Source organism: Cuculus canorus, chromosome 3, assembly GCF_017976375.1.
Source record: "Cuculus canorus isolate bCucCan1 chromosome 3, bCucCan1.pri, whole genome shotgun sequence".
Lineage (NCBI taxonomy): Eukaryota > Metazoa > Chordata > Aves > Cuculiformes > Cuculidae > Cuculus > Cuculus canorus.
In genome coordinates, this window is record NC_071403.1 from 120,381,393 (window position 1) to 120,406,390 (window position 24,998).

Here is a 24,998-nt window from a genome sequence, read left to right on the forward strand (position 1 = left end):
CAAAGTTCGCACATTAATGTAGGACAGTTTTATCTGACTATGTTAAATCAAATTATTCTTTGTAAATGAGTATAATTCTGTCTTTCTTAATAATAATTTAATAACCTGTCTTTTAGAGTCTTTATTATTTTAGTTTTCTATATGTATCCTTTTTTAAGGTCAGTGTTTACCGGCAGGAATAGATCTTTCATGATATAACACAGATTCCTCTTTAATTTAGTGACCCTGGTGCACCGCAGAGATTGTGTGGCTGTCGTGGCACAAGGGACAATGTGCTCAGAAGGAACTGGGACACAAAGCACCTGAGATACAGTTCTGTAACACTCCATAGCAAAGTTTTGCCATGCTAAAATAACCCCAAGTGTTGCCAAAATCCAAATCAACATATTTTTCACTCTTCCCACTCAGTGTTTCAGAGTTTTATCTTAATACAGAGCAACAGTCACAGCTCCCACCAGGTAGAAACTCTGATTATTTATTTTCTTTGTCCAGCTCTTATTAAAATACGAGAAGGTCCTGCCATGCAAATTCTGCAACACGTTGAGCCAGTAATATTGCTGTTACCACGCAAGTACTTGGGAGGCTTTATTTACTTTTTCTGCTCCTCTGCCTCCCTCAGTGACCTTAGGCAAGTTATTTAGGCTCTCCTCACCTTGATAAAATGCTGAGAGTAGTACTTCTCCACCAGACGTGGACACGTTGTGGGAGCAGGGAACATTCTTCACTCTCATCATCAGCACAGCATCCTGAACATCACTTAAAACAGAAGAAAAATGTGTAATATGGACAGACTGAGAGAGATGGGGTTGTTTAGCCTAGAAAAGGCACTGAGGCGACCTTAGATCAGCTTCCAGTACTGAAAGGGGCTCCAGGAAGGCTGGGGAGGGGCTCTGGATCAGGGAGTGCGGGAACAGGATGAGGGGGAAGGGGCTTAAACTGAAAGAGGGGAGATTGAGATTTAATTTTAGAAGGAAATGTTTTCTTGTGAGGGTGGTGAGGCCCTGGCCCAGGTTGCCCAGAGAAGCTGATGCCCTCATCCCTGGAGGTGTTCAAGGCCAGGTTGGATGGGGTTTGGAGTATTGGGAGGTGTCCCTGCCCATGGCAGGGGGTGGGACTGGATGGGCTTTGAGGTACCGTCGGACCCAAACCATTCTATGATTCTATGATTCCATGATTCATGATAATGGGATCAGGTCTCTGACGCAGAACTGTCCCCCGACAAGATGTATTGAAAATCTTGATTTACTGGACATAAAAGATATCAAACTAGAGGAAACCGGACATTTACCTGCTCTCAGGCACAGATGGGTGTTTGGGTGCTTATATTAAGTGTCTGCACACGAGCATTGTATATGTGGAGCTCACATGCTTCTCAAATTATTTTTCCATGCACCTGTTTGCCAAAAGAAGTTGAAATAGCTCTTTTATATGTATTTCTGGCAAGGCTGCACAAACCTGAGATAAAGCACTAATTGTAAGACATTTCACTAGAGTTGTGTTCTAATAACTTATTAATGCACCTGTAGGACAGTAGGAGTTGAACCTATTCCTTCTGTGCCTATTTTGGTATAAATAACATTTTATTAAGGGTGAAGTTGCCCAGGTAGTGAGAGTTTGCTCTTCTGGGTCTTCGTTCTTGATAGCCACTGACTGTGTGTGCGGAGCAGACAAACATGTTCATGATAGTCACCCATATGTGCTCGTTGTAAAACATAGTAAAAATGTTCAAAGGCTGATATTCAAGGCCAAAACTGATTTTCATTTGCTTCAAACTGTGTAAAACTTAAATTTTACACATTTTAAACTTGCAAAGATTATATATAGAATTAGTAAATCCTCCCCCCCCCCTTTTTATGTAAATCAGGCTGTATAAGAGCCATTTCTTGACTATTTTTGTTGCTCCTCTTGCATTTGTTGGTTTCCTCTGGACTAAGAAAAAATACCATGACTGAATTCTCCATTCACCAAAACTTCAGGTGTTAATATCTGTTCAGGATGCTGGGAATGGGGTTTACACGCAGAGGAAGTTTGCTTGATTTATGTATTGCTTTAGTTTCTCTTTCTGTTAACCATGAAGGTGCCAAAGTAGATGTCAAATTTTCTAACTTCTGCTGCTAATAAAGACATCTGAGCTTAATGTCCTACTGTTTGGGACAGGGCTGGTGGCCTCTGAGGAGCGTGTGCTGCTGCAGGCTGGCAGTGGGTTCAAAGCAAAACGAATGAATCCAGGGAGATGCTCCAGCTCAACTGCCTGCCATTCAGAAAAGATACATTTCAGCAAAGGTCTTAAATGTTGCTTTTTAAAAGAGAAAATAATTAATAGTAAAATGCAGGGTGAAAAGAGAAGATAAAGCCTTCCTGGATGCTGTTGCTTCTTAAGCCTGCCTCAGACCCCAGTCCTGCAAAGGAGGCTGTGCAGGCTGCTCCAGGCTTTGGCGACTCTCTCTGACCATGAATCTCTTTGCAAAGAGAAAAATTACAGAGATAAGAGTTACAGAGACCTTTTTAGAGCCATTTGGAAGCATTTTACAGCCACAGGCAGCGTTTTACAGGTGCAGAAAGCTGAGAAGCGGTGGCCTTGTACGAGGATGTCCAGCAAGGGCACTGCTCTGGTCCTGGGCTCCATCCTCTTGGTGTAGCTCTTCTGTCTTTGTTTCTTTGTACAGCACTTAGCACAGCTGAGTCAGTGCTCATGTGCCACACCTGCTTAGTAATTTGCAGTAAATATTCCAATAATAAATACACAAACAATACTGGTCACAACTATGCCTTTACATTTTTTCCCCGTTGCTATTAGCAGGGAGGGTTCAAGGCTTCGGTTATCTTTTGGCTGCTTATTTCAAGTGCACACAGAGCTAATGTGTGTTGAGACATTTGGAAAGATGTAGAGAAGAATAATTCCCAGGTTTAAAAAAATGCTTAAGATTAGCATCCTTAAGGCAGTCTTTCTTATTTCAGTAAAAGACCAAATATCACTTGAGTGCAATATTAAATGTATCCGTAGAGAGCTTTATGATATGGTGGTAAGAAGTATAACGAGAAATATTAACAGGTAGTTAAGGGCAGATATATTCAAGTTAAGAATAAGTTTAATAGTAACTGCAAAGCTGATTAACCATTGCAATGAACCACCAAAGATGTCATGTCCTTTCTTCTTCTGCCATGGGTGGGGACATTTCCCACTGGATCAGGGGTCTCCAAGCCCCATCCAACCTGGCCTTGGACACCTCCAGGGATGAGGCAGCCACAGCTCCCCTGGGCAACCTGGGCCAGGGCCTCACCGCCCTCAGTGTGAAGGATTTCTTCCTAATGTCTAATCTAAATCTTTCCTCTTCCAATTTAAAGTCATTGCCCCTCATCCTGTCTCTCCAGGCCCCTGCAAAAAGCCCCTCCCCAGCTTTCCTTGAGTCCCTTCAGGTACTGGAAGCTGCTCTAAGGTCTCCCCTGAGCCTTCTCCTCTCCAGGCTGAACATCCCCATCTCTCTCAGCCTGTCCTCAGAGCAGAGGTTCTCCAGCCCTCAAATCATCTCCATGGCCTCTTCTGGGCTCACTCTAACAGATCCGTGTCATTGTCTTCCCTGTGACATTTTCACAGCCAAATCAACACCCCAAACCTTGCCACCCACCCTATATAGCTATTGTTGGTTTGGGTAGTGGTGCGTGTCTGTACCTGTGTATTGTCAGAAACAAGTGGAATTCAGAGAAACCGGCCCCGATGGATCATCGCTATTGTTGCCGGTGTTTTTCTAGATTGTGATTCAATTTGTGTGGGTCAACAGGCCTGCTGTGTTACTGCTTTCCTTTTGCTTTTAGCTGCTGAATGGGCAGCTTCGAACAGATACAAACGCATATCATGGGAGGAAATTATTTTCTTTCACCGCCCTGCGTTTTGTGATGAGCCATCGCTGCTGATTCAGTGTGCAACTGGAGACCTGTTTCGTTTGTTTATTTTATTCATAGTGTTCTTTTAAAAAGCTGTTCCTGGATGAAGAGGGGGTGAATCATAGAATATTCTTGCAGGTTACAGGAACTCTCAGCATGACAGTCTCTGTGCCCAATTGTTTTAAATGTCCAGGATGTGCCAAGGGGATTCAGTGCTCCAACCTCCTATTTTTTTTCTTTTTTTCAGTAGAATCTGTATAATTCTCTTTTCTTCACTCACACATGCAATTTGACAAGGAGTAGTATTTTTGCCTTGATTTACAGAGTTGCCCTTTCTTTCACTGAGGTGCTCTAGCTTTGTAATTTTGTTTTGTTTTCTTTTTAGAGTAACATATCTGAGTCTCCCACGTAAGCTCTGAGTCTTTTTAGAGGTTCAAAAGTGATCTATTGCTTCCTCTGCATTAAGCGCTCACTCTTGCCGAGGTGGAGCCATGAGGGACTGAATGAATGTCATCTTTTGGGGTTTAGTTCATCTCCAAGTATATATTTCTCTAAAAATACTGTAGGTCTCACTTCTCACTATTCAGTCTCTAATAAAGGCGGTTGTCCATGCAGGTTGGAAGAGTTGTTTCAGATTGGGAAGTATCTACCTGTACATCCCGGTATGCTGAAACCAACAGCCCTATGATTTGTGCCTATGCGGGGACACCTTCGTCTTAGTGGGCTGAGCAGGACCTCTGCCTGAAGTCCTGGTGGTTCAGTGTTTATCTCCAAAGTGGTGATTCTGCAATAATAATAATAACAACAATAACAGTAATAATAATAATAGTAATTTTAAAATGTGCTGATTGTAGGACCACTACTGAAGTTCAACCTTGGAGAGCCTGGAAAGGACGTGACCAGGAGGGGAACTCAGAGGAAGTGCTGTCCCACACCTCTGACAAAGAAACAAACCTTGAAATGATGATTTTTTTTTCTCCAGGGGAAGGAAAAGCTTCTCCTCTTTGGCCTTGGCTACTGGTCCCAGCCTCATCTGCACGTGTGGCAGCAGCTTGGTGCAGCTCCCATGGGCAAAAGGGCTGTTCCATAATCAGGCACCAGGCAACTCTTCCCCACTGGGCACCAAGAAATGCATTTATTTATCTATTTATTTAAAATCTCTCAGCCTGTCCTCGTATGGGAGGTGCTCCAGCCCTCTGATCATCCTTGTAGCCCTCCTTTGGACCTGTTCCTGCAGCTCCATCTCCTTCTTATATTGAGGATTCCAGAACTGGACATGATACTCCAGGTGAGGTCTCACAAAAGAGGAATAGGGGGGCAGAATCCCCTCCCTTGACCTGCTCCATGTACGGTTGGAGACTCTTCACAGGAGGAGGAGGTGGCACCTTCTCATGAACTTAATGGTAATGAGCGAGGGGATGCGTATGGCACAATCCCCTGTCATATTGCAGTTCCACCATATCAAATGGGATTTGTTTTATATGAATGCAGCAGCTGGGTGACAATGTCAGAGAAATAGAGGGGACAGGCAGGGAGAAGGGACAGGAGAGGGGGGCAGATTTTAGTGTTGCTGTCACCGGCTTGGTGGGTAAAGCCAGTGAACAGAGTTCATGGTTGGAAGGTGCTGGGAGTAAAATGAAAGAAATCCATTACAACTTGATTTTTTGGGGGGGAAGAGAGTAAGCAAGAGAGATTTGAGGAGGAGAATGAGTTCCTGATTGTTTCTGAGACAGGCATGATAGGAAAGGACAGACTGGAGAATTGTTTTGCTACACAACCATGCTGGGGTCACTGCTGGTCTTCTTGGGGAATGGTTCAGTTGGAGCGTGGGGGGCCTGGGTGGGAGAGGGACTCAGGGGCAGTGAGAATAGTAAAAAAAAGGATGATATTTGGAGTAGGCACTTGGTCAAGAATCCCAGAAGCAAAAGCACAGTAAAAGCAGAAGAGGTGCTAGGGAAATTGCATTGGCATAATTAAGTTTTTCTATAAAGGAAAGAAAAGTAAGAATGATTTTAACAAGTAGCATTGAATTCAACTTTATTAAGGCTTTTAAATGTTGGATAATAGGATAAAATGAAATGAGAGGAAATTCAGTCTGAGCATCAAGTCAAAATGTGTTTTGAGAAAATTGTCAAAAGCCTTTCCTAAGGGAAGTTTGTGAAGCAACATCTCTGGAGCATTTCAAACTGAGCCAAGCTGTGCAGACACGGAGATTTAAGACATCGTCCTGCACTCAGACAGGAAGTAGACAAGAAATGTGATCCAAACTCTATCCACAGATCCAGCTATTTTTTTTACTATTTAGAGCATTTATCATGCATTAGTTTCAGATGTCTGTACTGTAAAATACTTGTAAATTGTACTTGTACTGTACATCAAATATATTACAAGTACATAAACGCTTTTTCCCAAAGCATATCAGAAAACATCACTGGGTCTTTTCTTGAGCATTTGATATTGAAAATGTGATTTTATTTGTTTTTAGATGGTTCAGATTTGCTTGCTCTTTGTGTGTCTGTAGACTTTTATTTTTGTTGCAGGCATTTATGTTTACAAAGTAAGAACTTGCTCTGTGTTTCTTGTTTAATGAAATATGCGGAGTGAGTTGCATTCCCGTTCTTTGTAGGCTGCTGTCAGGAAAGACTACCTTGTAACACACCATTTAACAGCTAAATTTGACTGTATGTCTCTGTAAATGATCCGATCATCAAATGCAGCACTTTGGGCAGGTAAGGAAATATTAAAGGTGAACCAATACCCCTAAGCACGAAGCTCTGTGGTGTTCTCTCTGTGAGTAGCTTGGAACCAGAACGTTTGTTTGTATCGCATTTGTATTCTCATGGCAGTAAGTCTTGGCCCAAATGCTGGTAACGTCGTATTGATCAATCATGAGTTTACTAAAGATATTGTGGGTTGCTTTGTGCCAAGATGCAAACACAGAATCATAGAATGGTTTGGGTTGGAAGGGACTTTAAAGCCCATCCCGTTCCACCCCCTGCCATGGGCAGGGACACCTCCCACTGGCCCAGGCTGCTCCAAGCCCCATCCAACCTGGCCTGGAACCCCTCCAGGGATGGGGCAGCCACAGCTTCTCTGAGCAACCTATTAACATCAAACCAAAGGCTCGTTTGAGCCTGCAGCGCTGCTGCTTTGCAATGCAACTTGATCTGCCATCAGTAAAAGTCGTAAGCATTCATTGCATCTCAGGATGAAGCTTCTCTCCTACTCTCTGCAGTGCTGTTGACTTTGGAGATGCAAAAGGAGATAGAAAGACCAAGTCCTGCCTACTGCAGGGCGGCTCCTGAGAGTTCCCGATTGCTTCTCCACCTTAAATCGATAGAAGTCACTGATTGATGGTGTCTGTATGATATTAAAAAGATGCAAAAGAAGGCCGTCGAGGGCAGATTATGGCCTGCACTGGAGTCAGCTGATGCGCTGGTAGATACCCTTATCAGTGACATCCCAACATTCGGCCTTTATTTGCAGTGCCTGCAAGTGGCTCTCTCTTCTAATACTGAGAAAAAGTCATGGAATTTCAATAAATAATTCAGCCCCGGATCTGATTTCAGGTTCAGCATTAACTTTCAGCACCTGGCTGCTGTTATTATTTGTTAGTCTGAAATGCTGCTCAGAGGCATGGAAATTTGGCTGCAATTCATCAACATTTGCAGAATATACGATATGACCAGATTACTGTCCCTGGCTCAGGGATTTTTAACAGGAGTTCCAATTCCAGATGTGCACAGATTTAATTCATAGAAGAAAAACTGCATGCATAATTCTGGTACTGTAATGGGAGCTGCTTGCTTTGAAGAAACAACTCATTTATTTGCACCTGATCTCTTCTAGAAACAGGAATAATTTGACTATAATTTGCATTGCCTGTGACAACGATCTATCTCTCATTTTATTTTCTACAGCATTCCAAGGGGAATGAATTTTTTACATATCTAATCAGCTCTGAGGAGACACAGTCATCAATATTTGAAACTATTATAATCGGTGCTTTGTGAATAGCTACGACAGATTCATTCCCAGATTCTTTCTCCAGAGCCCTTAAAACCACTTGTGGTTTTAATTACTTATTAGAAAGTACTAATGAATGAAAATATGTCTCACTGAAGTGGGTGGAATATTTGCTGTTAGTGGGAATATTTTATAAGAATATTGACTTTTATGGGATTAGATCCCATCTATTAGAGTATTAGAGTATTAGAGTAGAATCTATTAATAAAAGTGGCACCAGAAGGCCAAAACCAGAATATGACCCTATAGACATAGGCTTCCAAAATGTAGCAGCTGCATTCCGCGTGTGCAAAGCATGAATATGTAGCATATGCAATATGCATATGTTGTGGGACAAGTTTATTTGTCTTAAAAAAGGTTTTGTGGTTTTCTTGTTCAACATCCTTACCTTTTCCTCTGAGATACAACGATGTTGCCGAGATAGCCAAGCAGTAGCTGCTTCTTGAGCATCTCAACTGACTTTTCCCGAGTCCTGTCTTTCCTGACAGCCATCTACAAAGAATGGGAACGCGGCTCACTCTGAAGGTTTCATTAACCAAGAAACACAGAGCAAGTTCTGAGTTTGTAATTGTAAATATCTGCAATGACAATAAGAGCCTAAAGGCGGATGCACAAACAACAGCCAAATCTGACTCATCTAAAGCAAAAGAAGTGATGCTTTTCTGAGCGCTGCTGGCTCCCGGCTCCCCAAATCCCGTGACTGTGGTTCCTTCCACCAGTTTAACTGGCATACAGCTGTGCAACTTATAGAAAAGAAACCCCCAAACACATATAAGTACAGAGGTAAGTTAACTACTGGTAGCAAAATCCTACAAATGGGAAGTTTGTGGTGGACTTGGTGGGAGTAAGAACTTCTCCCTGCACTGCAAACACACACCACTAGAGGGGATTTCACTACCACTCTATGTCTAACATCTGTCTATCCTGAAAATCCTTTTAAAACATGTGTTCCTAGTTCAATCACAAGATGTTGGCTACAGGCTGAGTGAAATCTATGGTTTGTATTAGTCAAAAGGTCAGGAAAGATTACTATAATTGTCCCTTCTGGCCATTAAACCTATAAGTGAAATTCTGGTCCCGTCAAAGTCACAGGCATAATTCCTGTTGACTATATCGGAGCCAGAATTCATCCTGTGCAGGTCAGAGGAAAACAAAAGTCTGTGCCACCAAGCGTCTAACACTTTCAGCAAGAACACGTTTATTGTCAGAGTCACTGTTATATACTGTTAGAAAGGATTTTTAAACCATCCTATGCACCCTCTCCACTCTGCAACAGGATGAAATAAAGCAAGATCAACTTTACCAACGTTTCTTTTCCTTTCGATTTCTCCAAAGCCTCCACTAATGCAGATTACACAACCTCCTTAGAAAGCCTGCTTTGTGTTTCTTAGTCCTATAATTGCGCTGGATTTTATTCCTCTGAAACTTTATTGTTGCAAATGAAGCAAAATACTTAATCTTCTCCTCTGCGGGCATGAGCAACAATGGATCATCATTCTCTTTGTAAAACAGTCCTCTGCAGGCTTAAGGACTGTTAGGTAGTGATAGAACATCAGCTGTTCATCACATTATCTTGCTGCTGTTCCTTGTAGGTGCACGCGCTGACGGTTCATAGCGGTTGTGATTTACGTAAAACCTCTCTCGCTTCACCCTCACAGCTTCACCAGCTATTCCCCATCCTGCATCTGTACATTTGATTTTGTTCTTCTTACATCTTATGCCTTGAGATTTACTTACCTAAAACCCTTTTAAGTGATTTCAGACACTTTGTTCCAACTTCTTAGTATCACTTATGAGTCTACTGCTCTCATGGGAAATACCAATAACCCCTCCATGGTTGTTGCTGTCAGGAAGCATTGTAGCATTCTGTTTATTCCTTCTTCCATTTCACTAATGGAAACATTAAATATGACTCATCTTGTCGTAGGCCCTTATGGTACCTTTATTTGTTGTGTGTTTCTGGACTAGCAGAAATCTTGATTACTACCACTCCAGATGTAATTTTTTTCAACCACTCCTACTAGCACTTTGCAGAGATTTGATACAGGTCCTATTTCTCTTCTTTGTTTATGAAAATATGAGCTGCAACTTATGTTGGAAACCTTACAGAAATCATCTTCTAGATACCAGAGGCTTCCTTCGCCCCTGCTGGGCTGGATGCCCCGTGAGAGAACAAAATCTAACTGACTTAATGTCATTTGCTCCTGATAAGTCCTTATTGTCTTTTCTTATCAACTTTACGTCTCCACAGGGGAGCTTACTGTTTAATCATTTGTTCCAGTATCTTTCTATACCTTAAGGTTATATGTGATTTCTTGAGTTCTTTTCTTGTTTCTATGGAGTCTCATTTGTATTGAATTGTTAAAGATGGATCCCAAGAAGCAAAGCTTTCAAAGGCTGTTTGCTACGGTTATGTCCTGTGACTAAAACGAGTACGTAGGATCCCGTGTCACGATACCAGTAAGTGGTAGGAGCACAGTTGCTTTCTTAGGTTGGAAAAGACTCAGGAAGACGTGTAAAGGGTGATTGTTATTTGTTCATCAAGCCAAGAAAGAAACATATATATTTCTACTCCTCTATGTCTAGAAACACATAAACTCTGTGTGTAATCTGCTAACGAGGACTGTGATGAGAATGGCAATTTGGGGTTTTGAAGAATTTCAAGATTGCTCTAAGTCTAAAACACACATTTTAAAACGTTCACAGTGTTATTGAACAGAAGCTGTGGGTTTTCTGTGAGGAGGGAAACTGAAATGGTCTCAATGATTTTGAAAGGAAATTTTGGCTGTGGGTGGGCCGTGGGGCAGCCAGGAGCCTTGTGAGCCCTGGCTGAGCTGCACGTTGGAACTCCGTGCTCTCAAGGCTTTGCGTTGTCCCAGCACCCTGCCCATCCTCCAGCTGGACTGAAGTGACCAAAGACCAGGACCGCAGGCATAATTCCAAGGTGGCATGGCCATAGCCATTGCACATCTCCACCAGGTATTTGTGAAATTCCAAGTGTGCTCCTCAAAAAGAATATTCTTCTAATGGAGACTTTTTTCAACACTCTTAGATTAATGTTTTACCTCGTTGCTCAAGAAGTTCACAGACAGGAATATTCCCAAAGCAAATATAAAATCTCTTATTAAGACTTAAAAATTACTGTTTCTACTGGGTGGCTCCTGGCATGACTTTCTGAGTGTGGAGAGTTGATACTTACGAGTCAACCAGCCACCTTCAGTTGTCTCATAGCATCTAAAACTACTAGCCACTTTGAAAAGGTCAAATGCATTTATCGCCTATCCTTTAGCTGGTATTTTTCTGACATTGAAAACATCTTTATAAATGAAAGACATGTTATATGTGATTTGTGTCTATGATAGTGCTGATGTTACTCAATGACTCTCACTTTTCTGGGGCCTTTTTTCTTGTACAGCACCCTACGAAAGTCAGATTTGGTGTGCAAAAATTCCTTACAGCAAAGCAAGATGGAACGTGATCTCCTAGAAAAAAAAAATCTTGGTCTCATTCTTAATTCAGGAATTTCTCTGTGTATTTTGGTGTAGGAAGTTGCATTATAGTTCCTACTTTTTTTGATTATTAACTATCTATATCTCATTAAGTTGAATGCATGGAATGATAATTAAGGGAAATGCAAGTATAAATGAGGACAAAATAATTTCTTGGTCCAGTGTGCCAGACCAGTCTGTGCTTTTCTACTGTCTTGACATTTAAGTCTTGGGCCTTTAGTTCTTTAAAGAAAGCCGAAGGGGAGATGGAATAGCATGAATCATTTTCATGTGCTGAGTCTATCTACTGTAATTTCCTAAAACCAAGCTGTGCATGACTGATTGGATTTCTCAGGCATCACAAAGTTTATTTGAAAGCAAAACATATTTCTTGCAGAACATATAGAGTGGCCAGTGACTCTAGCAAAGCCTTTTAGGAAAACTGAGATGAATTTGTACAAGTTGATCACTGTGCATGTAGCTGTTTTGCCACCAGGACCTCAGCTGGTGTGGCAGATGACTTTACTCTGCACTAGACGCGTGGACCAGTTTGAGTGAACTGATTTTTGACTACCCTAAGCCATCGTGAAAGGATCCGTAGGAAGAAGATGACCTGTATGAGTGATCCCTTCCTGCCCGTGCTGCCATTCGTATGAATATAAAAGGTGGAAAATAATGATTTACCAAAGCCAAAGAAAATACTTGTTTTGTCTTAACTACTGATGCCCGCGGCGTCTCCGACCTTCAACTCCACCTCCTGAAAATCCTGGATGTCGCAAGAGTACAAATGCATCTCTCCCAAAACTCCAGAGAAGTGCAACAGCAGCTCCTTGGAGATCCTCAACACTCCTGATGTGCTGCTCAGCTGGTTTGAACCCAGTGTAACGAGGCAGCTCCGTTCAAGTTGGCCGACAGCGCAGACCGAGTCAAGCTTATGTACATCTATAATATATGTCTGTATGTATGCCAAGCTTGGACAACATTTTGGCTGGCTTCTGGAGAGCTGGCTGAAGCATTTCACCACTTCCTTTTTGTTTTGTTACTACCTTGACAGTCTTTCTAGCAAATGCTCTATTTTTATTTGACATATATGCACATGGTCCATTTCCATGTGTGTGTGCTTAGGACGATATTCCTGCTCTATTTTGCCTTCCCTTGGAAAGCTGCTGCTAAGAGTTTCTCCTAGCAAAATGAAATCTCGGAAAAGATCCAATGAAGTTAAAATGCTGCTCAGCAAATTTATTAGTGTTGTTCTAGGCCCCCATTCAGGAAAGTACTTAAGTATGTGCTTAAGTCCCATTGAAATAGTCAGGACTTAAGAACATGCTTAATGTCAAGCATACACTTCCTCTGAATTGGGATGTATTTCAGCACATGCTTAAATGCTTTCCTGAACCGGAGCCACAGTCAACAAGAGTGTCCTGCGATGCACAGGACTTATGCTACAAGATTTACTTCTTGCTTGAGACCAGCTGGTGCTGCTCTCTGGATATACACTCCTTAGCTTGCTTCTTCGTTGGTGGCACTCCAAATAGCTTACTGGCTTTTACATTTGGACGAGAAGTTGTGAAAGAAAAGAGACGAGAAACTGGAAAAAAAAAATGATCCTTACTAAAGCAATACCTTGGCATGTCTTGATCTCACGTTGCAGCCAGTGATTTTTCCCTACAATGGCGATTTGTGCTATTGTGTGTGTGGTATAATTACTAAGACAGATTTTTTTCTTTTAATGGCACAATAAATAGGATATTTCCTGGCCTGCTCTGCGTTTCCAATAGGATTTTCACTTCCCCTTTGGGTTTTGAGAGTAAGGAGAGTAAGTGTCAAAAGGCAGGCGCTTTCCCAATTTTAAAACAGAGAGGGTGTAACCATGTGTAATGTAAGCCTAGATTTTGATTGTAGGGATGATGAAATCAAATCTCTCCTTAATCCTTACTGGGAAACATTGAGGTGAATTGGCCTGCCTGCTTTGGCTTACCAGTTAAAATCCTTTTGAAAAAAGAAATGTATTTTAATGTCATCAAAAGTATCTGCCTACCTTACCCCAAAGTCCAGGACAGGACTGGACCAGTGTGCAGCACAGCCTCAATGAAAAGAGAAGGAGAATAGAGGAAACCAACTGTATTATTTTCCAGGAAAAATCACGGTGCTTTCTGATACGCAATTCTTTCCAGCACTGCCATTTTTAAGCTAGATGCTTAGTCATTATTAATGACAGTATATTTCTTTAAAGCCTCTGTATTTTGAGAATAACTGGAAATGAAATCGGCTTTTCGTCCCTCTTAACATTAGTTAACATAATATACAGTTTTCTGTGTGCATTGAAGTCACCGTACGTGTACCAGTTGGAGTAGTTTTGGAACATGTGAAGAACTTTATTCCAGTTATTTCATTTATAGCAAAGTAGTAGCTTGAACTTGAGAAGAGCCCTCTGTTTGTGTCATTCAGCCGCGCTGTGCAGTGGTTGAAGCCTCTTGATACTACTGCTACGTTGCAAAATATTTGGCACAAGCTCATAAAATCACTGAGACTTCTTTTGTCTCCCCCGCGCCTCTTAATTTTGTTCCTTGTTAGTGTGGCAGTACATCCCCCACTTGAGAATGTAAATATCTTTAAGGTTTAATTAATTCATTAAAAATAGCTGAAGTATTTAAGGAGGAAGGCCTTCTAAATGACAACGGAGAACATCTTGTTCGTTCTTGTCATTACTTAGATAGAGGCAAGCAGCTGGGATGGTGGTGCAGTTTTCCTGATGTGATTGTACCAAGTTCCAGGGCAGGACCTCACATCAGTCGGTGTGAAGTACTTACACGGCTGGAGGTTAAGTAGAAAAGCATCTTTTTTAGTAGCTAAACTAATAAGTATAAGTTTGGATGAAGCAACTGGAGCAGAAAGGGATGTTTCCAACATGAAGCAAATTAGTACTGCAGCAATCGGTGGCCTCCGTGGGTTCCAGGTTTATCTGTTACTGGGGTCCACATTCATCCCACCTGAATCCAGACACTCATTAAAGTTAGTCAGAGTAAAATGTGCCAGATTAATCTTTTGGATGTGCATCCCAGCCTTCCCGCACAGGAGACCTTCCCTTAGGCATCTCAGTTAAACTTCAGTGGGATGAGCATTGGCTGAAGAGTTTCACCCAGCAAATCCTCAAATCCATTTTACTCAGCCACAGTCACCCAGGAATCTGCCTTTTCAGGTCAGGTCCTACTCCATACGGAATTGGAGGGACTGTCCACCCTCAGGGAGAAGGTGGCTCTGAAACCCTTTCACAACTTTGGGAGTTAGAGTGCACTTTAAGAACCTATTTTCCTTGATCCTAGTCCTACAAAGCCTCAAGCCTACCCCTAGGTGCTATCATTAGATCAGAAATATCCAATGTTCCTGGCAGGGAAAGTGCATATATCATCAACTTGCTCTTTTTATAAGTGGTTGATCACTTTTGCTGTGCTTCGGGGAGGCTACGTGAGAAAGCTTTTGTGCTCACTTGTGAATAACAGCAGGGATAAATGGTGTTTCTCCAGCCTGTCAATTATTTGTTCTTTTCTTTCCATTCACTGTTTGAGATCTTGATGAAGGTATTATTTAATTCTGAATTTCTGAGCCCTTAACCTTGGACAGATACATAATAGGTTTGTACTTTGGCACTCCTGGGTTGCTTTAAGCAAGCTGTTTGTCTTTGAAGCTAAGAGTGACTAAGCTCTGTCCTTCCTCATCTCCTCCTAGTAGTTAAAGACTTCACAAGGGATCTCAAGACACTCTGATAAACCTTTGAAGTTATTTCCTACTAAGGTTTTGCTCTTTCTGAGTGCTGAACATTGAATTACTGACTGCTGCTAGAAGAAATGAGAAAGGACTCACAAAATCAAACAGAGCCTTGCCTATAATTTCTGCAGGAAAAGAGCTGAATTTAATGGATAAATTGTGTTGCCGGGGAGATTTTGATTCTGTTCCCTCCTCTGTCACCAGTTTGCCTTGTGATTTGTGGTAGCGTTCTCTGTTATGCCAGTCACATGAGATCAAAACCCATGAGTCAAACTCCACCCAAATCATGAGCCTGGCTTCCAGATCCAGGAGCTTTGAACAGAGATCATACCATACTTTTTCTTTAGTTTATCTTTCATTTCTGGAATTTCCTCTGTCTATTCCCAGTGTGTCTCTAGCAATTAATGTTTCCCACTCTTTTGAAAGTGTTGGGAAAATATTTTGACCATTTGGGGCAGTTGGAGGCCTCATTTGACCTCCACAATTAATTTCATTTTTGATGTCTAAGTGAATCTTATTTCTTCCAGACTCCTCATCTTTCTCCCATCCGCAATGACTTCTGCATCCCTTAACCTCACACGACCCATCATTTCTGTGTCTTCGTTGCTATTCATCTGCTTTGTTCCCCCAGTAATAATCCTCTCTGGTCTTGTAAGAAGATGCAGATGTGGTTAACCCTTAACCTTCATATGTGAATATATAATTGGAGAGAGCAGGGAAATGGTCTCCCCGAGCCTCTTTCCTGGAAATGGTGAAATTGTTACTTGAGGCACAAGAGATGGGTGATGAGGACAGGCAGGAGGTTGCCTGAATGCAGGATGGAGACCTGCAGGAGGCTTGGAGCTTTGCACGTTGTTGGGAGACAAGACCCCTTTGCTTGGAAGGTGTTTGCAGGACTTGGCAAAAAAGGGATTTACCACACTTTGAAAGCAGCCAGGTGAAGCGTGAATCAGACCCAATGGAGTTATAAGCCAAAGTAAATCCAGAGAAGGTAAGATGAGAATCAGCCCTTCTGCCTGCACTCTTTTGCCCTCTGATTCAATTGTTGATCTGGTTTCTCTTGAGATTTTCAGCTTGTGATATGCTGTTTGTAGACTCGGTTAGCCAACTCCGTTATGAAGTATAGGATTATGATCGAGGTGGTGAAAAACCTACGGGGAAATTTGGTGTCGTGTTGCTGTTTTCTCCTTTAGAATTTTCCTTTTTTTCAAGAAAGTCAGAAGTTAAAAGTTCCTGGCAGTGGATTAACAAGCCAAAACAACACGAGTGACTTTGCAGTAATTATTGTATGCAATATGGTGGTGCCCGGTATTCCCACGGTAGCATTGTCGTTCTTCAGCCATGAAATTTCCATACCAGCGCCAAGTATTTAATTGATAAAATTTTGCAAAACTAGGCTACTCACACCTCAGGCAGGTAGGAAAATGCCTCTTCTCTTGCTCATCCTCATGCCATACAACTCTTGCACCCATATTGTTTCTGGTTCTTGCACGCGCCCTGTGCCAGGCATATTGCAGGGCCATAACTTCAGGTGAAAGTGCAGCCAAACTGCCAAAATAATATATCAAAATACCTCTTGAGTCTGAGCCTAGAGAAACCTGAACTTAGAGGAAAAACTCTTTACATAGTCCTAACCTTTATGACGGGATGTCTCCAAGCCTTGAATCCACACCTTCTCCATATTTTGGTGGATGGGAAATCTGGGATTTGTCTTTAAATCCAAAATAATCAAAAGCTGGGTTCAAGACATGAGAAAGATTCATAACACCTACCAGAAAATCTTCCAGCTAAACATTTCATATGATAGGCCTGAGTGAATGGCAGCTGGACACATCTCAAAACATTTCTGGTTGTGCTCTGAGTGTTTCATAGAACTGCAAAAATTAGAACTGGTTCCTTCTCTAAGACAGAGAAATGCTACCTCACATCCTGAATGTTAATATGATAAAAATTATGGACGAAAACAGAGTAATATAAAATCTTCTCCAAAGGGAAAGGGCTTGTATTTGCTTAGCTCTTTCATCAGCCGTTTTCAGACACACACTGTGTGCATAAAATACAGTTATGCAACCCATTTGGGTCAACAATGGAAGGTTGGTTGCTTCACCAGGATTATAAGAATATTTTAAACACAATGGTACCACAAATTAAAATGAGAATCTATCAAAACCATTATCGTCCTGAAAGCTTTGGCCACAAGCATAATTATTGTAGAAAGATGTTGTCCTTGGACGCAGCTTTGGCTCAGTTCAGCTGGTGTTATTTGTATCCCTCTATGGCTCAAAGTCAGAATTTGCATGGCTAAGGACCATAAATATTTAGAGGAAAAAACAGGCTGTTTCCTCAATGCTAACACTAGCAGTTTTTTATTATTTTGTAGTGGTTTGTAGGCAACTCATTAGGTACTAGAGATAGGAAGGGACAGAATGCGGTGACCGAAACCTGCCTTGAACTTTGGAAAGGTTCAAATGGAGATTTCCATCCGTATCTGGTTGTTTGTGCCTAAGGCTGCTTCTTTACTGGATGTGAACAAGAATGAGTGAATGTCTGGAGTTTGGGTTTAAAATGGGTTTAAAATTAGATCTGAATTCCACGTTTTGGGTAGTAAAAACAGTGAAGGAGATCTTGAGCTGCAGTCTCTAGAGTTAAATAGAGCAGAAGAGCTATCCTGAGTTTTACAGCATGCCCATGAACCAGGCAGTCCTGTAGGGAGTAATTGCAAAAAATATGTGGTCCTCTGGATGTCGCTTGCCATCAGGAGGGACACATCTCCTTCACCCAGAATTGCCCTCAGGATACGCACCAGATTGCTTTTTTAAGCTTCTTAACAAAGGCTGAATCCTGGAATAACTCTACTCTAGCGTACATAAACTGGGTTAAATAATATGCACTGTCAGTTATTTTTAAACTGGTTATTTGTCTTTCAACACCCAGTTTTCCATCCTGAGGGAGGTAAGTGACTTACCAGGCTAAAATCTTATTTTTCCTCTCTTTCCATCCCTCAGGCTGGTATAGATGGAGAAAGCATTGGGAACTGCCCGTTCTCTCAGCGTCTCTTCATGATCCTGTGGCTCAAAGGAGTTGTGTTCAACGTAACCACTGTTGACCTGAAAAGGTAAAGATTATTCAGTTTAGTTGAAAATAGTAACATGATCCAGTGTCCGTCCTATAGAATGGTCCCACCAAGTTCCATCACAGTTGTTTCGAGCTTAGAGAGTCTGTGGTGCACAACAAAATAGTTGGAATTCAGGTTTGGGTTTTTTTTTTACTTATGGAATGTTTTTATATTAAACAGGGCGGTTGGGGTAGTTTCAAAGTCTTCTAACCACAAATTATAGAAAAAAAAAAAAAGAAAAGCAAACTGATTTTGTAGGAACTATAAATATCTGTGCAACTACCTGACTATAAGGATTAGTGATTTCATGACCGTTATCTCTTTCTGCAGAAAGCCAGCTGACCTACACAATCTGGCTCCAGGAACACACCCACCTTTCCTGACTTTTAATGGAGAAGTCAAGACAGATGTTAACAAGATTGAGGAATTCTTGGAAGAGACCCTTGCACCTCCAAAGTAAGAACCTAGGATTTTTTTTGCAGTCAATATTCCATTTCCTAGGAATGAAAGATGTCCTAAGAGGAGTTCCTAAAAAGCATTCCCTCCTACAATCTTTACTTACAGGAGTAATATTTATTTATGAAACTTGCTGGCTTCAGTGAGATGACTTCCATGTGTGAAGGTTACTTGTATGACTAATAACTACAGAATGTTTTCTCTGTACACATTTCAGGATGCCCTTGTATGCAGAATTAAGGAGACCAATAGTAGAAAAATTTTGTAGGGGTCTGGAGTCCACATTTTGCAAAGCTAAAAATATCTTCAAATAAACGTCGAGAATTGCCACACAAAATAGCTGTGCCAGGAAAAGCATTTAACAGCAAAAAAATGGAGGTTTCTGAGCTGTATGGTGTATTAGAAAGGTTGGAAAGAGAACTGATTATAGAGTACAAGAGGCTCCGGAGGCAGAAAAGTGATCATTATCCCGGTCAAGAAATGACAAGAGCCCATAACTGGAAGTTATAACCAAACTAATTCAGATTAGAAACAAAGCATGGATTTTTTTCAGTAAGGACGATTAACCATTGGAACAAGCTACCAAGGAAAAGTTCATATGCACTAGATATGCCTTAGTTAGTCAAACATTTTGGACTTAATACAAGGATAATGGGGAAACAATTGTTGGCCTGTGTTTTGGACTTTAAAATCTATGAATCAATGAAAATTGGCTTGGTTCCTTATGGAGTGTTTTACCTCCAACTGAATCAGCAGCTATCGGCCCGTCTTGAGGCAAGAGATCAGCTATTTAAACTTCTTATACCCCAGTCCAAGACCACTGAAATCAGTAGGAGCCGTTAGTTTGTGTTGGTCTTTCAAATCGTTATATCCCTCTGCACCAGATGTCGATAAAAAACAATTCAGAGACTGAAAACTTGATGTTCCTTCTCCTGGGTCGTACTAACGTGCCTCCCTGTTACATCCTGGAGTACATTTTCAGCACAGGGAATTAGATACGACTGCCATTCATAACAGAGCGAGCCGGCTGCCAAACTCCATACACCTTCCTGGAAATTTATGCTTCCTTCTGATTTGAGGCCACCGTATCTTGGATCGCGGTCTCATAAAGCACCAGTGCAATTACCTTTGTCATGAAGCCACCCTTGTGTAACTATCCAAACACCTGTCTTGATAGATACAGATATTATGAACAGGCACTTGCCAAGCTGTTGTTTTGAGATAAATGACAGCGTTAATTGCATTTCTGTCTACAGGACCTTTTTTTTTCCTTCTTGTAAATTGTATCTGTAAACGCCATTATGTTGCTGGTAAAAAGATGCTACTCTTCCTGTTGCTCCTCCTTTTACAGGTACCCCAAGCTGGCTGCTAAGCATCGGGAATCAAACACTGCTGGGATTGATATCTTCTCCAAATTTTCTGCGTACATCAAAAATACCAAGCAGCAGGACAACGCAGGTGAGTTGGATCATTGCTGAAGGTTGTATGCTTAGAACGGGAATAATTTTGCCCTTCTTCCAACATTTCATTGCAAACTCTGTTCAATTGGCATCAGGTTCTGCTGCTGCTCAACTCGAGATGGCAGGTCCAGTGGACTCAATCCATGTGTGCACAGTTGAAGTGACTATGTTTATGCAACTAAATAAAACAGGCTGCAGGGCATTCCGTAGCACTTTTACCAATTGCCTTCATGTGGCTCCTGTCCACATAGCTCAGCTTCCTCACCAGAACAGGATCCCATACTGCTTGCAAGAAGGGCTGGTGGCCCCTGTTACCACCTCTATCTTTACATTCCCTTCCAACCCAGACCATTCTATGATTCTATTCTAAGTTGGATGCCACGAATATTTACATGCGTTCTGGGGAAGTGAGTGTCGCCTGGACCCAAACCCATGCTAGCACTAAAAATTTAGTAGTGAATGACTGGGTGAGAGCAACCCATGCCCCGACCCTTCATAATTTATTAGGTGTAGCCATCAGACTCTGGGTCTGTTTATCTCATGATTATGTTACTCTGTTGTAACTACTTTGCTCGTATGAACTGAGTTATATCAAGACACTAAATGTAAAATAATTAAATAAAAGAAGTTCCTTTAAGAAATGTAATTGCACTCTGTAAGCTCCAGGCTTTTCCTCACGTTTATGTGTCAAAAGAAATACCCACCACAGAAGTTAAGTTAATGGCTGTAAATTTGAGAGGCGAAGACTTAGACGAGACATTAGGAAGAATTTCTCCATGATGAGGGTGGGGAGGCCCTGGCCCAGGTTGCCCAGAGAAGCTGTGGCTGCCCCATCCCTGGAGGGGTTCCAGGCCAGGTTGGATGGGGCTTGGAGCAGCCTGGGCCAGTGGGAGGTGTCTCTGCCCATGGCAGAGGGGTTGGAATTAGATGATCTTTACAATCCCTTCCAACCCAGACCATTCTATGATTCTATTCTAAGTTGGATGCCACGAATATTTACATGCATCCTATACTGTTTCTATAATGAAATTGCTTTTCTTCTCCGCGTTGCTTTCCCCTCAGAGAGGCAAGGCTTCAGTAAGTCTAAGCTCCTGTTGCTCCACCAAAGCTAATGGATTTACACGGCCACATCCCTTGAGATGATCTAGTAGAATATTTGCAGCCACTCAGTGATGTACACCTTACCTTCTAGTTCTGGTTTCACAGACGGAGACCTAAGACACGTTAAACACCATGGGCTTATATCATATCATTCAGAGAAGACTAGATTTTTTTTCAGGTTCCAGCTCTGCCACAGATTTCATCTGTGCAATTCTATTTCATTGCCTGAGGCTGACCCAGGAGATGAAAATGGGTACACGATGATTTATGGCGGATAAGAATCTGCTCTGTAATATTTTTACATTGTTAACAGAAGGAAATAATTACAGTGCTTCATTTCTTATGGATACAAAAAAAAATGGTTTTTTTTTTCTAATGGTAATGGGATGCTCAGTTAACCTCTGCAGGAAGTTGTAAAAATAAGATAAATTAAGAGTTAGACTAAATAGATGTTATAGTGAAAATAAAATATCTTGGCCATTTACAAAGTATTTTTATGGTCTGCTCCACAACTGTAAATCATAAATTCAGCTGTGCTGCCCTTTGGATTCTAAACCAGCCAGGGGTATCTGTCCACATGCATAATTCCAACGTGTCACTTCTCAGTGACCCTGCAACATGCAGATCGCTGGTTTCATAAGAGCTGGCAACTCTAGCTGGTCATTAATGGTTGTTCTGGAGGCATCTGGCCATAACCAGAGCTGGAACTCAGGGTCAGATATCTGCTACTGTGAAATAACAAAGATGACCCTACAAAGTGCTCCACGTTTTTCCTAGCTACAGTGTGATTAATGGGAGCTTTCATAGAATCATGGAATCATGGAATAATTGGAGTTAGAAGGGACCTCAAAGCCCATCCAGTCCCACCCCTGCCATGGGCAGGGACACCTCCCACTGGCCCAGGCTGCTCCAAGCCCCATCCAACCTGGCCTGGAACCCCTCCAGGGATGGGGCAGCCACAGCTTCCCTGGGCAGCCTGGGCCAGGGCCTCCCCACCCTCAGCGGGAAGAATTTCTTCCTAATGTCTAACTTAAATCCTTCCCCATCCAAAACCATTAAATTTAAAGCCATGTTGTTGCAATATTTCCTATGCTGAGAGAGGCGTTGAGATGACGCAGATAACAGTGTCTGTAGCCTTTAAGGAGCATCTTTTTTTTTCTTTTCTATCAGTGGAAAAGTTACTGTAGAAAGCGAAATTTCTAATTTCTTCATTTAGTGTGTGTCTGAATCTTGCATGTAAATGAATGACACAATGATACATATGTCTGTTTGTTTCTAAGATTGTGATACCCTCTGCTGGCAAATATGTGAATATATAAAACAAGCAGCTTTACAGTCAGGGCTGAAACCTCCCCTTAACAAAAGAGGCTTCCTTCTGTCAAGGCAGTTTCCTCTTACAAATGCAGCATCATCAAAAAAATGTTTCGTAGTAACCTATGGGTTTTGATAAAGTTTTCATGGAAAAAAATCATGTTTTTTCTGGATGAGTTAGAATTACTTTGAAGTAAAATGCTTTAATATTACAGAGAAAAATAGTACCTTTTTTTTGCTGGATTCATGCAGTACTTCATTAACCACACACTGTTATGTTTTGTGCCTGGCACAGAAGCAGGTGATATTCTTCTGCAAGTCTGTATGGCAATATGTTATTGATCATGATTCATTTACTTACCAAAGGTATTTGGCAGCTAAGCTGCCCTGATTTAATAGTTCCCTGAATTTCTGATTCTTTCTTTCCATCTTTGTTTTCCTAACTTTTCTGTCTTATAATACAAAAACACTGAAAGGTTTGGAACAGGCTAGCGAGGGCTGTAAGCCCAGAAGCAAACATGCTTATGCCATATCAAAGTCCCACCACTTTCAAGCTTCTTGAAAGAGAGGGAATTGATTCCAGATTCTCAGGATGTGGCAAGCTGTGTTTAAAGAAAGTGTGTGCATTTATTATTTCAAGTCAGTTCAATTACAATGGGCTTGATTCCTTCCACCCCCCTGTGTCACTTGATAATTTTATAACAGGCTCTCTGAAGGAGTCATCTCCTCATTACAGGATCAGATCTGGGCCTCGCTTCCATAGCAGAAGCGACTTATTCAGTCACTTATTCAGTGACTTCCAAAGCAGAAGCAACTTATTCAGTCTTCTGGCTGTTGCCACCGGACTTTATCGCTTGCACGTGAAATGATGAGTGCTCATTCGCGCAAGAAGAGGAGTCCTTGGAAGAACTGAGTGGCGTTAGTCTTAAGAATTATTTCCTGGGTGCTCTTATTCAAGTTTTCATGGTCAATTTGAGAGTTTTTAACTCAGTGATAGTTTAATATCTAGAAGGAGATCTCATCTGAGCACAGGAAAGTAAACCAAGATCCTGTGAGATTACTCTGGTTCCTTTGGTTGATGCTGAGCGAGTCCTCGAGCTCTGTACAGTAATCAGGGTAGCAACAATTTATGTGTTCACTGGAGGAGGGTGAAGTGTAATTCATTGGAATGCTGGGTGCATATTCAGCATCCTGCTTCTTACGTTTTCTTGCGAGACTGTATATTGCAAACTCTGGGAACAACCTATAGTAACAACCCATTAACCATTCCACCTAAAACTCCAAGTTCTTTAGCTCATAGAATGAGCCCTTTGATTTCATTTATGAGTTAAAAAAAAGTTGTTCTTGAATTGAGTTCTTAGGGGGCACCAGCTCCAGTGTGGGTGGGCGCATTCATTAGTGGTACGGAAGGATATTTCACTGTACAGCTCTTCAGAAGGCGCTGAGTTGGGAGACCACCAACATGATTTCACGCAGAGGAATTTCCAGCCGTCTGACCAGAGGACTCTGCTTGTCTGGTTTGGATTTACATCAAGAGGCCAAAAATATAAGCGCATTTAAATCATTAACTTACATGTGATTAAATGCTGTTCACCTATTTCAGTAGCTACATCACACTTCGTGGCTGACTGCGTGAGGTGGAAAATGTCTCTCTTCATGTGCTGTGTATGTATGTATACAGGAGAGATGCACAGACACATATAGAACTGGAATTAAACCTGGCCGACATCAGTTGTAGGCAGCTATGGCTCTGGAGATGCTCCTGCTGAGAAGAGAGTCAGATCTACAGCATCAGCACACGCACAGGCTGGAAGGCACGTACTGATCCTTTCTAGAAATCATCATGTACCTCTTTAAAAAAATCTGTCCACTCCAAACCCCTGCATGGAATATTTTCACTAACAGCAGCTCTGCAGTGCAGACCTGTGGCGGCACCTGAGCTGATGCACATAGCTGGGGTGGGAGCTCCTTTGTGGGTCAGCCTGGGTCATCCTGACAAACATGGTCTGGTCCAGTCTGCAGCAGCTGGTTGGTGCCGGAGAGCAAAACATCTGTCCCCAAAGCATCTCCATGCTTGGTGGAGAAGAGCTGGAGGTCACTCCTCTTCGTTCCTTCCAGCCTGGCTTCTCACATCCAAAGGGGATCAGATTATAGCAGTAGAAGTGGCACAGCTTGTCCTGACTCTGGTCCTCCTGGCCTCTTCTGTGCCTGAAGGCTTCATCCTCTGCTCAGCAGAGTTCCTGGCAGGGTTCCTCTTGACTTTAACGGAGTGAGTTTGGATGCTTTTGAATCAATGGAGAGTTTTTTGGATCTCTCCATTGGAGAGAATCCAATGGAGATTGGATCAGGCTCTAGTTCAGGACCAATATCAACGCTTTATGCTTTTTACATAGA

At 41.9% G+C, this 24,998-nt stretch overlaps 1 protein-coding gene across 3 annotated transcripts in view; it reads left to right on the forward strand.

Annotated features, from left to right (window-relative positions):
* CLIC5 (chloride intracellular channel 5) overlaps nt 1–24,998 on the forward strand; it is an 80,928-nt gene that overhangs the window by 29,802 nt on the left and 26,128 nt on the right. For 2 of the 3 annotated variants that reach the window (XM_009558429.2, XM_009558430.2), the window contains exons 2-4: nt 18,167–18,276; nt 18,607–18,732; nt 20,084–20,190. In XM_009558429.2, the coding sequence (XP_009556724.2) occupies nt 18,167–18,276; nt 18,607–18,732; nt 20,084–20,190 (343 nt within the window). Of the gene's footprint in view, nt 1–5,031; nt 5,171–18,166; nt 18,277–18,606; nt 18,733–20,083; nt 20,191–24,998 lie in introns of those variants that run through there. The other variant, XM_054063154.1, reaches the window with a different exon arrangement.